The sequence below is a fragment of the Cololabis saira genome, chromosome 10, assembly GCF_033807715.1.
Source record: "Cololabis saira isolate AMF1-May2022 chromosome 10, fColSai1.1, whole genome shotgun sequence".
NCBI lineage: Eukaryota > Metazoa > Chordata > Actinopteri > Beloniformes > Belonidae > Cololabis > Cololabis saira.
The window spans coordinates 14414425-14427232 of record NC_084596.1 but is presented as its reverse complement, the minus strand read 5'-3'; the positions used below and the strand labels follow the sequence as shown (position 1 = coordinate 14427232).

Genomic DNA, 12808 nt, shown 5'->3' with positions numbered 1-12808 from the left:
AATATCCTATCTCAAAAAAATGGAATATTCTGGGATTCTTAATCTTAAACTGTAAGCCATAATCAGCAATATTAAAAATATGATTGTATGATGTATATGATCTTGTATTAAAATATGAATCCAGAATACATGACATTTTTTTTTTTTTTAAAATTGCATTACAGAAAATAAAGAACTTTATCACAATATTCTAATTTTCTGAGACAGTATATATATATATATATATATATATATATATATATATATATATATATATATATATATATATATAAATAAACAACAAACTTGTTAACTGTGCTGTTTGATGATTGGATTCATTTCTGAGCAGCAAAGACTCAGAAATATGAGGCATTGCAGTTCCCAGAGTGACCACCAGGGGGAGCAGGGAATACATTTCCATTGATCATGTTAAAATAATCAAACTGCTAGATTTCACATCCATCATCATCACTATATGGGGGATAAACCTTTAATATACCTCATTAGTTTAAATTATATTAAATTACGGGCACGGCTGTATGAGTGACAGCTCAGATCAAACGGCGAGTTGTCATCACTTTACTTTTTGGTTAAGCTGACTTCAAATCTTTGAATAAAGACATGTGAAGAGACAGGGGCGAGTGGCTCTGGTCTTGAAGGGTGCAGGGGTGAAGGAGGCTGACCTGATGGAGCCTGCTAGCTTCACCTGAGCCCTTCACCTGCAGACCCCTCCAGGTCGGAGAGCTGCACCGCTATCAGTCCTTGTTTCACGTCACGTCAGTGACTGAGACGAGCTTGGATCAACAGACTGGATATGGATTCATTTAAGCATCACTGGTCATCATGGGCGGAGCTCAAACCCTGTGCTAACTGGGTAAAAGGTGGGCATTGTTCTTACCATGTGGTTGTTCTCTCTGCACAGTTTCACATTTTTAGAATAAACTGGAGGTGCAAAGCGTTTATTGACCCCTTTCCAGGCTAATTTTTAGCTAAAAAAAAAAGCAAACCCTTAAGCTTCTCTGAGCAGTTCAGGGGTTAGCTCTCTGCAGGTTACATCTTTCAAGATTTAATCCACTGCAGACGTGCAAGTAGCTTCAAAAAAGGAAACTATTTTCATCAAGAAGTGGTAAAGAACAAAGTAATACTAACTAAGTTAATCAGACAAGACTTGAAATCAATTGTTGACAGTTTTATGAGTAACTGTTATGTTGCATTCCCGTTTACCTCTGCAGCCTCGTAGGTGATGGTTTTCGTCTCCGTGTGGACCACAGGCAGGTCTTTGGCAGCCGCCTCCACATTATCGGCAGTCTGGTGGACAAAAAAAGCCAAAAACAGGTACAAATAAGCGCCTGTGGAGAGAGCCCAGCTTTTATTTTTAAATCCTTTCAGATGTCCCGTCTGAAAAAAACTACCGCAGGTATTTACTCTCTGCTGCATGTTTTTGTTCTTAAAAATAAACACCCCAGTGATGCACACGAAATCAAATTGACACAAATACGCACCACATGCTAACCGACCGAGCCAAAGACGGCCAGTGTAGGGCTCGCACTTTTAAAACGAGCACGCAGTCACGCATTACAGTCCCTAATCCAGTGAAGGAGAGAGCGCCGAGGAACGCAAGTCACAAGGTTTTCATCAAGTGTGCGGAGCATCACATTAAGGTCCTCTGATCCGCAAACCGAAGCGAGGAGGGCGAGAAAAGTCACTCCCTCTGGGGGATGTGAGGGTTCGTGCTGAGTCATGATGTGTTGACCGGACGTCTGGTCTCGATTTAGGACTTTCATCTCTTTTTATTTCTTATGGTATCTTTTTAATTGATCCCCCTCGACTTCTGCCCCATCTCCTCTGATTGGTCGGTTCATGTTCTTTGATCACAACAACTTTTTTACCCTTGTTGGACTATGGCGATCTACTTTTTATGAACGCTTCTGAGCAGTATTTAAAGAAATTAGATACCGTGTATCATTGTGCTTTGCGTTTTATCACCGACTCTCCCACTGGCTGACTTTTATTTATAAATCCATTTTGGGACGTCTCCCTACATTTTTGTGCGTGCACATGTGTAGAAACGTCAGCCATTACGGCCTGCACTCACAGAACTTTATTCAAATGCAGGTCCCGAGAGCCAGAACTGAACTGGGTAAAAAGTCAACCTGGAATGATGAGAGAAGGACTTGAAATTGGTTGATCTAGTATCCTTGGGTAAATTCAAATCAATCTTAAAAGACAGAGAAATTAGCTCTCTCGGTTCTTGTAACTGCCTCGTTGTGTAAATTTTATTCTTGTTTTACTATCGTTTCCCCGGAATGTGTGACTGATTGTCTCTCCGAAAGTTAGATGCAAATCCATTATTGCACAAGCTATTTCGTCTTTCACGCACGCATCAATTATGTGATAGAGGTTATAGCAACGAGGCTGTGAGTGGCTAAAATAACACTAATAACATAAAAATAAACAAAGTTAACAAATGAAACAAATTAATTAAAGTAATTGCTGTGGAGGAAGAGAATGCTGATGACCGACTGCGGTCCCGATCCCGTGCATCTCTCTTCCAACATGCGCCCACAGACACTAAACAAAGTTTTCTCCAAATGTCTGACTTGCTTTGCTTTGTCTTTGTTTTGTAAAGACTTTGTTTGAGGTTCTTTTCCACGTCATTGATTTCCATCTTGTCGCTAGACTACATCCCGATCCTGCATAATTTAGGTTTTTTTTTTTTTGATCAAAGTCTTTTTATTAGTTTTTTATCATTAAAACAGGACTGTACAGTCAAAGAGAAAAGAGAAACAAAAACAAGAAAAATAACCCCCAAAAACCAGACAAAAAAAAAAAAAAAGAAATTAAATAATATATTGCCAGATAACCATCAGACAAAGGGCCAACACAAATGAAAATGAATGAAGACTCCTGCATTATATTATCAGCATCCATACCCTCCACAAAGTTAAGGAAAGGCTGCCAGATCCTATAATTTAGGTTTTTTCAGTTTTTTTTCTTCAGGTTTTCAGGTTTTTTTCAGCTTTTCAGGTCGCTCTAGTCCAGGTCGCTTTTTCTCCTCTTTTTTTCACCTTTTTCCCTCTTTTTTTCTCCTTTTGTTTGCCTTTTTTTCTCGTTTTTTTAGCTGCCCGCAGCAAAGTTCAAACCGCCCGCTCCCGTGAGATTTGCATTGGACGGGATCCAATCCCAATGCAGCCCTCTACTCCTTACAACAATCTTTGATACAAATAGGGCTAACAGTGAATTTAAAATGCTTGAACTAACTGAATTAACCTCGCCGCACCAACCGACCGACCTGCAGGCGACAAACTGAAAGCACCTAAAGCTGCTCGACTCTTACGTCCCCCTGAGGCCACGAGGGCGAGTGCTGAACCGTGACCGCTACGCGGCCCGGCTCCCTGCTCTTGTGCTACCGCTGCTGCTGCTGCTGCTGCAGGGGATATTTACCGTTGGCCCTGTTGACTTAGCTGGCTCCAGTTCTGTTTCCGTGGCAACCACCTCCTTCTCCTCCTGATCAGCTGATGCCTGTGAATGATAATGGCACGGTGAGCATCGTTTCTTCGGATCCCCTTGACAACGCAAACATGACAGAGCAGTTTCACATGACACCGAGAAAAAACGTTTGGGAGTTCAGAGACGCTCACAGAGAGAAGGACATGACGGAGGAGAGAATGTGAGAGGATGAGAGAGCTGTGGTCACCTTGAGAGAGGAGGTCACCCATCCCAGCGTGGACTGACGGACAGACATAAGAAGAAAGACAAAGGTAAAGAGTGGGAAAACACATCACAGAACAGTTTAGAAAGAAAAAAAAGAAGGTGGAAAAATTAAATGCTTGAAAGGTAACGATTGTATGGAATACCAGTATGCAGCTTATTAAACTTCTTACAGAACAATGAAAGATCCAGTTTTAGAACTGCAGAATCCAACGGGAACAAATTTCTGCTAATCTGCTTCTGAAAGCCGTTTAACGACAGAGAAAATCTCTCTTCAGGTACATCCATACAATTTGGTCTTTCCTCCCCCGACTTGTCTCTGGGGCCGAGGGGGGATTTTGGATTTTGGAGGATGAGTCGGGGAAAGCTGCAGCGGTGGCGCCCAGCCAGAGCTATGAAGTCACCACTTTCAGTGGAACTGATAACAAAACTGAAAGGAAGAAATGGTGCAGCTGAGCGCGACGGGAGAAAACAAACAAGAGCCGGTCAGAGCTCCCGTTTCTTTCCTTATCGGCTGCGGGAGTCGGCGGCTCAGGTGTGAGAAGCTGTTATCGCTGTCAACTTAAAATGTCAAATTAAATAAACCCAAAACCAGTTTGTATCAACAAAAAAAGAAGAAGCTGTGGGCTTAACTGCAACAAAAACCGACGGTTTTAGCAAGTGTGAGAGTGACGCTGGGTGTTAAGAGACCATTAGCCATGCACGGGGCCGGATTACACTGGTTAGACTGGTTGGGCTGCTGCTGCCGCCGCAGGGAAAGCAATGGGACAGGCAGCGGTGGTGGAGATGTGAGGGGACCAAGCCAAAATGGAATAGCTGCTTTTAGGTTTTCATACAGTACCACTGCTAAGGACGGCGCTGGAGATTCAGAAAGTGTAATTTGAGTCAGACTGGACTTCGGCTGCAGCACGTCTGCAGTCTCCACATCTTCTGCTGCCTTTGCCTTCGCGCTGACGACCTCGGAAACCTCGGAAACCTCCGTCTTCATCTCCTCGGAAATCCACGATGCCATGGCCTTCTTAGGAGAGTCAATAGCTTTAGTCTGAGTCATGTCGTCGGCTATTATTTCCACCGTCGGGCCAGTTATCTTGACTGCTGCAGCGTGGCCTTGCGCGGCAGCGGGAGTGTCTTCTGTGGGAGTTTCAGTCTCTTTAGACGCAGACGGGGTTTCATTGGGGTCAGTTTCCAAATCCCCCGGGACGAGAGGCTGCTCTTTTCCGACTGAAGCACTCGCCTCTTCGCCCTCTGCGTCTGCTTTATCCTCCCCCTCCTTCAAGATAATAAGCGTGCCTTTCTTGTCGCTGATGGCCTGGGACACTTCCTGCCGGACGGCTCCGGGGCTGACCTTGGCCATCCACTTCTCCGACACCTCGTCCTGGGACTCGGGGGTTTTCTCTGGGGCCTCTTCCCTCAGGGTCCCGTCCATGAAGACGTCATCGTCCATAGTTGTTGACAAGCTAATCCCGTGAGGCCCCGAGGAGGTGGCCCCATCAGTAAAGAAACTATCCGCCACGTATTTCACCAGATATCCTGCCGCCTGAGGAGAGACTCCACTTGTTGTAAAAAGATTTTACAGAATAAGCTGCACAACCATGTGGATAAAAACGTCAGTTTGGACAAAGCTGAGTATTTCATCTAGTTTCTCTGCACAGACAGAACTATAACCCATGAAAGACGAATGCTAATGACTGTATTTCTATCAGTAACTGATTACATCTGATCCTGAGACCAAAGGAGCAAGAAAAAAAAAAACAGTTTGTTTTGACGTCAGAGTGGTCAAACAAATGGAAATCAATGTTGAAACTTCATTTTTGTTCCTGTTTATATACACATATATAAAAGTGAGGTCTAGGGCTGGGCGATATATCAAGATTTTAATATATATCCATATATATTCAAACGCGATATGGTACGAGACAATATCGTTTATATCGATATAGCTTTTTTTTTTAATGATTTTGATATAGCTTATTTTGTGACAAATTGACTTGAATGTTTTATTTGAGATTTGCACAAATGTTTTGTTATTTGCACAACTGTCAACCTCAGTGGAAAAGTCTGCCTGTTACTGTCTACATTGTATTAATTGTACAGTGTACTTTAATTTAATTGTTATGCAGGAAAGGGATATTTGTTTTATTTTATTCAAGAAGCATTTTTATTCTATATATGCAGGCAGTTTATTTTTATTTCATTTGTTTTATACATTTTGATATTGTGCAGCCCTCTGTTAATAAGGAACCTGTGTGACATTTGGCACGAGGCTTTGTATTAAAACTGACAGTTTTTTTAAGGGTTTGCCTCAGAAAAAAATGAAGCTAACAGAGATGCTATGCTATAATGCTTTGGGGGAAACCCCAATTATGGCACAGAAAAAATATCGATATATATCGAGTATCGCCATTCAGCTAGAAAATATCGAGATATGACTTTTGGTCCATATCGCCCAGCCCTAAGTGAGGTCTACACAATTTCCACATACTGGTGAGAATGGAAAGATACAAAAGAGAGGACATAACGCCCCGACCAGGAACACGTGTGACTAACGGGGAGCTCCTTACCTCGGTTCCTTTAGGTCCCACCTCCCCTTTCGTCTCGGTTTGCAGCTCATCTTTAGTCTGCAGAGGGAAGTAAATAGAAAAAGGGTCAGACACATTCAGACTAAGAGACTTGACTTATATTTAGAATAAGGAAGTTAAAGATCTTAAAACCATGTGCTAATATCTTAAAGCCCAGTCAGAGGAACAGCGACATGTCGTTTCAGTCAGACGTGTAACATCGTTCATTAGTCCAACATCTGCTCAAGAGATCATGCAACACAAATAAGGTGGAAACTCATAACTTCTCCTTCCACTACCGTCCTAAATCCATATCATAGTCAGATGCAAAGGAACGTACAGAAACACGCTCACAGGATAAAACACACGTTGGATTTTATTCATGCACTATGAACATCTTAACAAAAATTGAAGTCCCTCTATGGAGCCCAAATATTCTTTAAATGATTCCTGAAGCCAGTATTAAATACTGCAACGTTTTCCACATTTTATGTCTTAGTTAGTTACAAAGGACAGAAAAGATGGTTAAACAGGCATTTAGACCGTTTGTTATCAATCTAGCGGTGGTGTTGAGGTGCATTTCAAGGATCCTGAATCATATTAGCCTTCATATTTATAAACGGGAAGAAGTCTGCAACACCAACATACATGCGTGATGTCTTCATTCTCTACCTGTCAATCATTACTATACAATAAAACTCCTAAACAAATGTAGAGATGGGAAAACTTAAATCTGTGGTAGTCGCACAAAAAGGAGTCTGACCAGATGAAAAGAAGACTGAAGCCAAAGTTCCCAGCGGTAAGTGAAGGAAACCGAGCACCGATTGTTACCTGCTGAATAACATCCCAGCAGATAAACATGGAAACATCGTCCTTAAGGGAGGCTTTTATTGTGGAGGCCAGAATAAGTTTCCTCTTAGGGGTCAGAGGTGAGACCGATGCTTACGTACCAAGATAAATAGCTACTCAAATGACCACCTGGTCGGCCCCGTTGGCTTGGAAGGTGGATTCAGCAACAAGAAAACACTCTTGGTCCAAACCCACACAGAAACTGTTTCAGAAACCATCTTAACCCCATAATACCCCCAATGTCTCCTCAAATGGCCACACGATACCAAAGATACTCTATACAGAAGATAGCGCATTACCGTTACTGCCAATGGTATGAAATGGTATCCACTTCCTGTCTCCTAAGTGGGCGTGTTCGCCCACCCAGTACAAGATCATCGGATCAGTCTAATATTTTTTTCCCCTTCCAAAAAGACTTCAATAATAACAATAACAGTATTCTTAAGCAAAGAAGCAAGTTTTATTTTAGTTTTAAACTTCATTTTATCCGATGGGAAAACGACTTTGGCAGTTCTGCAGTGACTGACGACTCTGAGCAGAGCTATGTATTATTATTATATTATATTATATTATTAGCTATGAGAGCCAAATCTCGCGAGAGTGTGTTGCTCGGACAGAGACAGGTCTCAAACAAAGTTCATTTTCTCCTAATCTGTCGGTCTGAAAATTGCCATTTTGGTGTCAGAATGTTCAGGTTTGTGGCTTTTGAAAAACTGGTCCCATATTTACTTAGGTTACTATGGGGCGAAGGAATTGGTAATAATCTGTGGTCACGTTAACTTTTCCCATAGAACTCAATAGACTCAGGAGCTGCTGTTAGTCTCCTAAAGGGGCGGGGCAGTGGGGAAACCAACGTGACGCAGATACAGGAAACCGAACCGTAGTGTGCTGTGATGGAAACACACACACTTTGTAGCATAATCCTGAGCTACGCTACAAACAACATCCTGGTCCATTTGTGGCGACGTGGTCCCCACTGGTTCCAAAAGTAAGTCACGTTTCCACTGACCCCCCAAGTCGACCTGTAGGTGGTAGTGGGGGTCAAAATGCAAGCGCTTGAAAGTCATTTTATCAATGACATTTGAAACATCTGAAAGGAGGACGGATGGACAGATTCAATAACAATAAATAAAAGGCAGCGCTGATTTGTGTCATAGGTTGGCCACGATTTTCTGTATTTTGGCCTTATTTTTTTATTCTAACCGAACTTCAGCCGTCTCAGACTTACATTTCAACAAATCAACAAGCCGAGAAAAACCATCGGCAGCTTCAGGGAAAAACTTTGTAGAAATTGGACCTGAACCAGGGAGAGCTCCTCTGCAACGCCTGCAACTGTCCAGACGACTCGTCCTATCCAAATTTGTAAAAATTGAAGTCTATTTTAACTAAAACCAGCGTAGGTTGGAGCAGCCCTGAGTACTGAATTTGTCTGACTGATACAGAAAAAGAGTTTCTGCTGTCCTAAAACCTACTGCACCGTTAATCCTGAGACTTCATGAACCGTCCCTGATGATGCCATGCTTCACACACATGCCATCATTCAGTCTGCTGTAACTGCAGCTTACGTCCTGCGGCTCCAGCGGCTCTATCATGGGCGCTTCGTCTGCTCTGGGTGAGCGTAGAGGGGACGAAGAGAGCCTCTTCTCCCATTCTGTCAGCCCTGGCATGATGCTGCCATCCGTCTCCAGGAAGGAGCGTTTCAGTTCACTGATGTTTGTCTGGTGCTTGACCACCTCCGGGGGAGGCTCGGTGTCCTAAAATAGCCAACGAACCGTGATACAGGGAGATGAGGGCGAGAGCAGCACGGAGGCAACGGTTGCCATGCGTTATGTGCGTAACAGTAGCTTGCAAATCCACCGGGTTATTCAAAACAGGTCAGGCCACATGGATGAATGCAGCTCCGACAAAAGGCACACTTCTGCAGACCTGAACATCGGTTGCATTACTAAATTTACTTCCGTTTGTAGTTCACAGGTCTTTTTTGGAGACAGTGCAGGCTACCTGTGCAGCAGCAGGCAAAAATAAATGAAAAACTAAAACAACTAAATAAAAGCAAAATGTCCAACCACAGGGCAGCGGATGACCAAACTTATTCTTAAACGCATTTAAGCATTTAAGAGCAGCTTAATTCAAAGATGATGCACGTTTTCATGCAGGGGTTGAGGTTTGGTGTCATTGTTTTTGTTAGGCACAACACTCCCACATCTCATTAGACCTTCACACAGACTTATTCCAGTATTTTTGTTATACAGGACTGTCTCAGAAAATTAGAATATTGTGATAAAAGTTCTTTATTTTCTGTAATGCAATTAAAAAAACAAAAATGTCATACATTCTGGATTCATTACAAATCAACTGAAATATTGCAAGCCTTTTATTATTTTAATATTGCTGATTATGGTTTACAGCTTAAGATTAAGATTCCCAGAATATTCAAATTTTTTGAGATAGGATATTTGAGTTTTCTTAAGCTGTAAGCCATGATCAGCAATATTAAAATAATAAAAGGCTTGCAATATTTCAGTTGATTTGTAATGAATCCAGAATGTATGACATTTTTGTTTTTGTAATTGCATTACAGAAAATCACAATATTAAAATTTTCTGAGACAGTCCTGTACATCTTGAAAACTCGCATCAAAGACCAATTCAAAACTCTACTAAAGAAGCATCCAACTACTGGTTATGTTCAGTTTCTTCACACCAAGAAAGCACCTGCATGCATACTTCAGTCACTGTTTTCTTACCAACCTCTAGCATCAGATTACTATGTCTGATAAAAACGTTCTCCCCTTTTATCCGTCTTATGAAACTATACTGCAGAAACAGACAAGGGGAGAGTAGTCGTAAAAAAAAAAGGTAATTAGATGCTACCAAACGTGTTTGACTGGAATTCCTGTTGAGAGAAAGTGGGAGCTTTGTCCTCTACGGCATAACGAACAATGATGGGAGAGAAAACATTTTATTCACAGTGGAAGCCATGGATTAAAAAAATAAAACGTGAAATCTTACTCGGGATTTATGAGCATGACCCAACAACAACAAAAGAAAAGAAAGGAAGCAGCAAGTCCTGCGGCAGCAAGTCCTGCGGCAGCAGTCGGTGAGGGGGATTCAGGCAGGACTGAACGGGACAGAAGCAGGAAAGTTAAGGTGGAGGAATGATGGATGTTTGGTTTTTCAGTACATCTGATGAGGTGCGATGCACTGAGGCGAGCGGGGCAGCAGGGACAGCCCGGCCTACCTGCGTCCGCGATTCGGATTCCTCGTCCGCTTCAGACTGACGGCAAGTAAAGAGGAGAGCACAGGGACAGTCAGACAGGGTGGCAGTTAAAGAGGAGGGACGTAAAAGGCGGAGAAGGGAACAAAGGCAGGACAGAGGAAACTGTTTTAGAAAAAAAAAAAGATAACCAGGAGCAGAACTTGAGCGTCTGCTGATCCCGGCCAACAAGCAGGATTTATCTAATCACCACCGACTCCAGGCTCCAACAGTTTTACACACGCTTAGGTGGATTACATACATTTAAAGAGTATACAGCAGGGGTGTCAAATATGCGGCCCGAGATAAATTTTCATGCAGCCCGCGAGAAGTTTCCAACGCAAAAAAACGAAATGTTAATTTACTAAATAGGAAGGCATAAATAATTACCATGAATCGCAGCATATCCGATAATATATTTCTTCTACAAATCCATCGTTATTCCACAAAGAGAGCAGTTATTATTATTTTTTTTGTTTTCTAGAATGCATTTGCCGATTTTATTTCTTTTTAGACGGTCGTTTATTTTTATTAACTGACTACTATTATATATTTTTGCAGGAAAGATATCACTGCTAAAAAAGATGATAGAAGATATTTATTTGGAGAATTTCAGTTTTGAATACGAGGATAGTGACAAAGTAAAACAGTTAAAAAAGAAGTGCTGGCTTTTTCGGCACACTGGCGTAAATATTTATAAAAATAAATACACTTAATTGTACTGGAAAAATCTCTAAATCACAAAGAAACTTTAGGATGTAATAAGAAAGATTTTGCTTTTAATTAAATTTCCTATAAAAAAGCTAAATATAAAAAAAAACATACTTGTTTCTGTTTATCTTTGTAAAATTATATTAAAAGTATCTTACATAATTTGAAAAAAAAACGAGAAATTTCAAGAAAAGATCCCTAAGAAATATATTTTACATAATTAGAGTGTAAACAAAGTGCATATTTCCTTTAAAATTAACTAAACTGAAAAAAATGTTCGCACCGTCTTTGTTATTTTGAGCGTGCGGCCCGCGAGAAAAAAAATTGGTCAAATCTGGCCCGCCAAGCAAAATTAGTTTGACACCCCTGGTATAGAGATTGATGCTTTTTTTTTTTTCCAACTTCTACACAAGTAGAAGTAACATATGGAAAAGGTTGTTTGTCTCCTTTAAAAACAACAACAACTTGCCTCTGTGTGTGTGTCATTATGACTCCCATCAGGACCAACATTACTTTGTGGCCCTGCAAATAACTGAGGTGGTTATACTGTATACAGTAAAGAAAAAAAAGTAACATACAGCACATATGTTTTTCCACTACGTGATGGTATGTACAGATGTTTTAGGAATTCTCTCATGTAGGTCTGCAGAAGGGCAGGAACTTTCCAGAAACCTCCCATGGGAAGTTAAGCTGGAGAACTTTGTAAACGTGCCAACCTGAACGGTGCTAACTTTTAACCAGCAGCAGCTGATCACGTGCTCATGACCTGAAAATCAAGACTTTAACGTCCAAGTCCGTCAACTTTTTGAAAACAAGCGCATGTTGTGTAAAATGTTGGACATTTTTGGCTGTCGTGTTTCAGTGTGGACTTCTTTCCGTCGCATGCTGCAGTAAAAAGACTTAATGAGAACAGCAGCAATAAATAATGGAGGAAGGCTAGGCCCAACAGCGTCAATGCCAGCGTCAAAGACACTGAAAAGAGGAGAAATAAGGAAGAATATTTATGTCGGAGGAGAGAAAAAAAAAGAGAAAAGAAAACAAGAACAAAATGTGCAGAACAGGATCAATTGCATGCATAACATGCAGGACCTAAAGTAAACACATTCCTTATATTTCATGGAGCTTTAAAGGGCTTTTTTTTCTTCTATTTTGCAGTTTTCTATGCCTGGAAAGGGAAACGGTTTCTGAATGTACAAACCTCTGTGGCAGTCATCTCATCAAAGGCAAAGTCAGTGTGTTCGCTGTCAGTCTGCATGTGCAGACAACACCAAAACGTCCCAATTGTAAGCAAGAAAAACAAGAAGGACCCAACTTGTAAAAGTTTGCAAAATGCACAACATATATTTTCCAAATAAAAACCACGAATGGGGACGAATGGAAATGCTCTGATTGTTGGAACTGTAAGCTACACGTTATCAGACAATACTAGAGACAAGGTATCAAAGACAACAGAGAGATAAAAGGCAAATGAAATCAGAAATAAAGAAGCAAGCAAAACAGACTCAGAGGAAGTTGAAACCATCAGTCGGTCACCTCGACATTTATCAAATGAGTTAAAATTTGAGAAGGTTGCACCTCAGTTTGTATTCCAGGTAAATCTGACGTTTGCAGAGCAAACTTTAGACTTTGTGGCTGAGCAGTAACCTGACTTTCAGGCCCTCCCCCTCCTCTCATTGTCAACACTAGGATGCATGGATGCATGGAGCCGTCAGTCCGTCTGCATGGCGGCCTACGCTAACTACACC

General features: G+C 41.4%; 1 protein-coding gene across 11 annotated transcripts in view; it reads right to left on the bottom strand.

The window, feature by feature from the left end:
• The window catches only part of LOC133452449 (protein 4.1-like), a 77690-nt gene that overhangs the window by 8590 nt on the left and 56292 nt on the right, over window positions 1-12808 (bottom strand). For 7 of the 11 annotated variants that reach the window (XM_061731768.1, XM_061731763.1, XM_061731764.1 and 4 more), the window contains 8 exons: window positions 12262-12312; window positions 10338-10373; window positions 8663-8851; window positions 6252-6308; window positions 4532-5227; window positions 3677-3709; window positions 3424-3501; window positions 1204-1287 (listed from right to left, as the gene is read on the bottom strand). In XM_061731768.1, the coding sequence (XP_061587752.1) occupies window positions 1204-1287; window positions 3424-3501; window positions 3677-3709; window positions 4532-5227; window positions 6252-6308; window positions 8663-8851; window positions 10338-10373; window positions 12262-12312 (1224 nt within the window). Of the gene's footprint in view, window positions 1-1203; window positions 1288-3423; window positions 3502-3676; window positions 3710-4531; window positions 5228-6251; window positions 6309-8662; window positions 8852-9847; window positions 9914-10337; window positions 10374-12261; window positions 12313-12808 lie in introns of all 11 variants that reach the window. The other 4 variants (XM_061731770.1, XM_061731771.1, XM_061731772.1 and 1 more) reach the window with 4 other exon arrangements.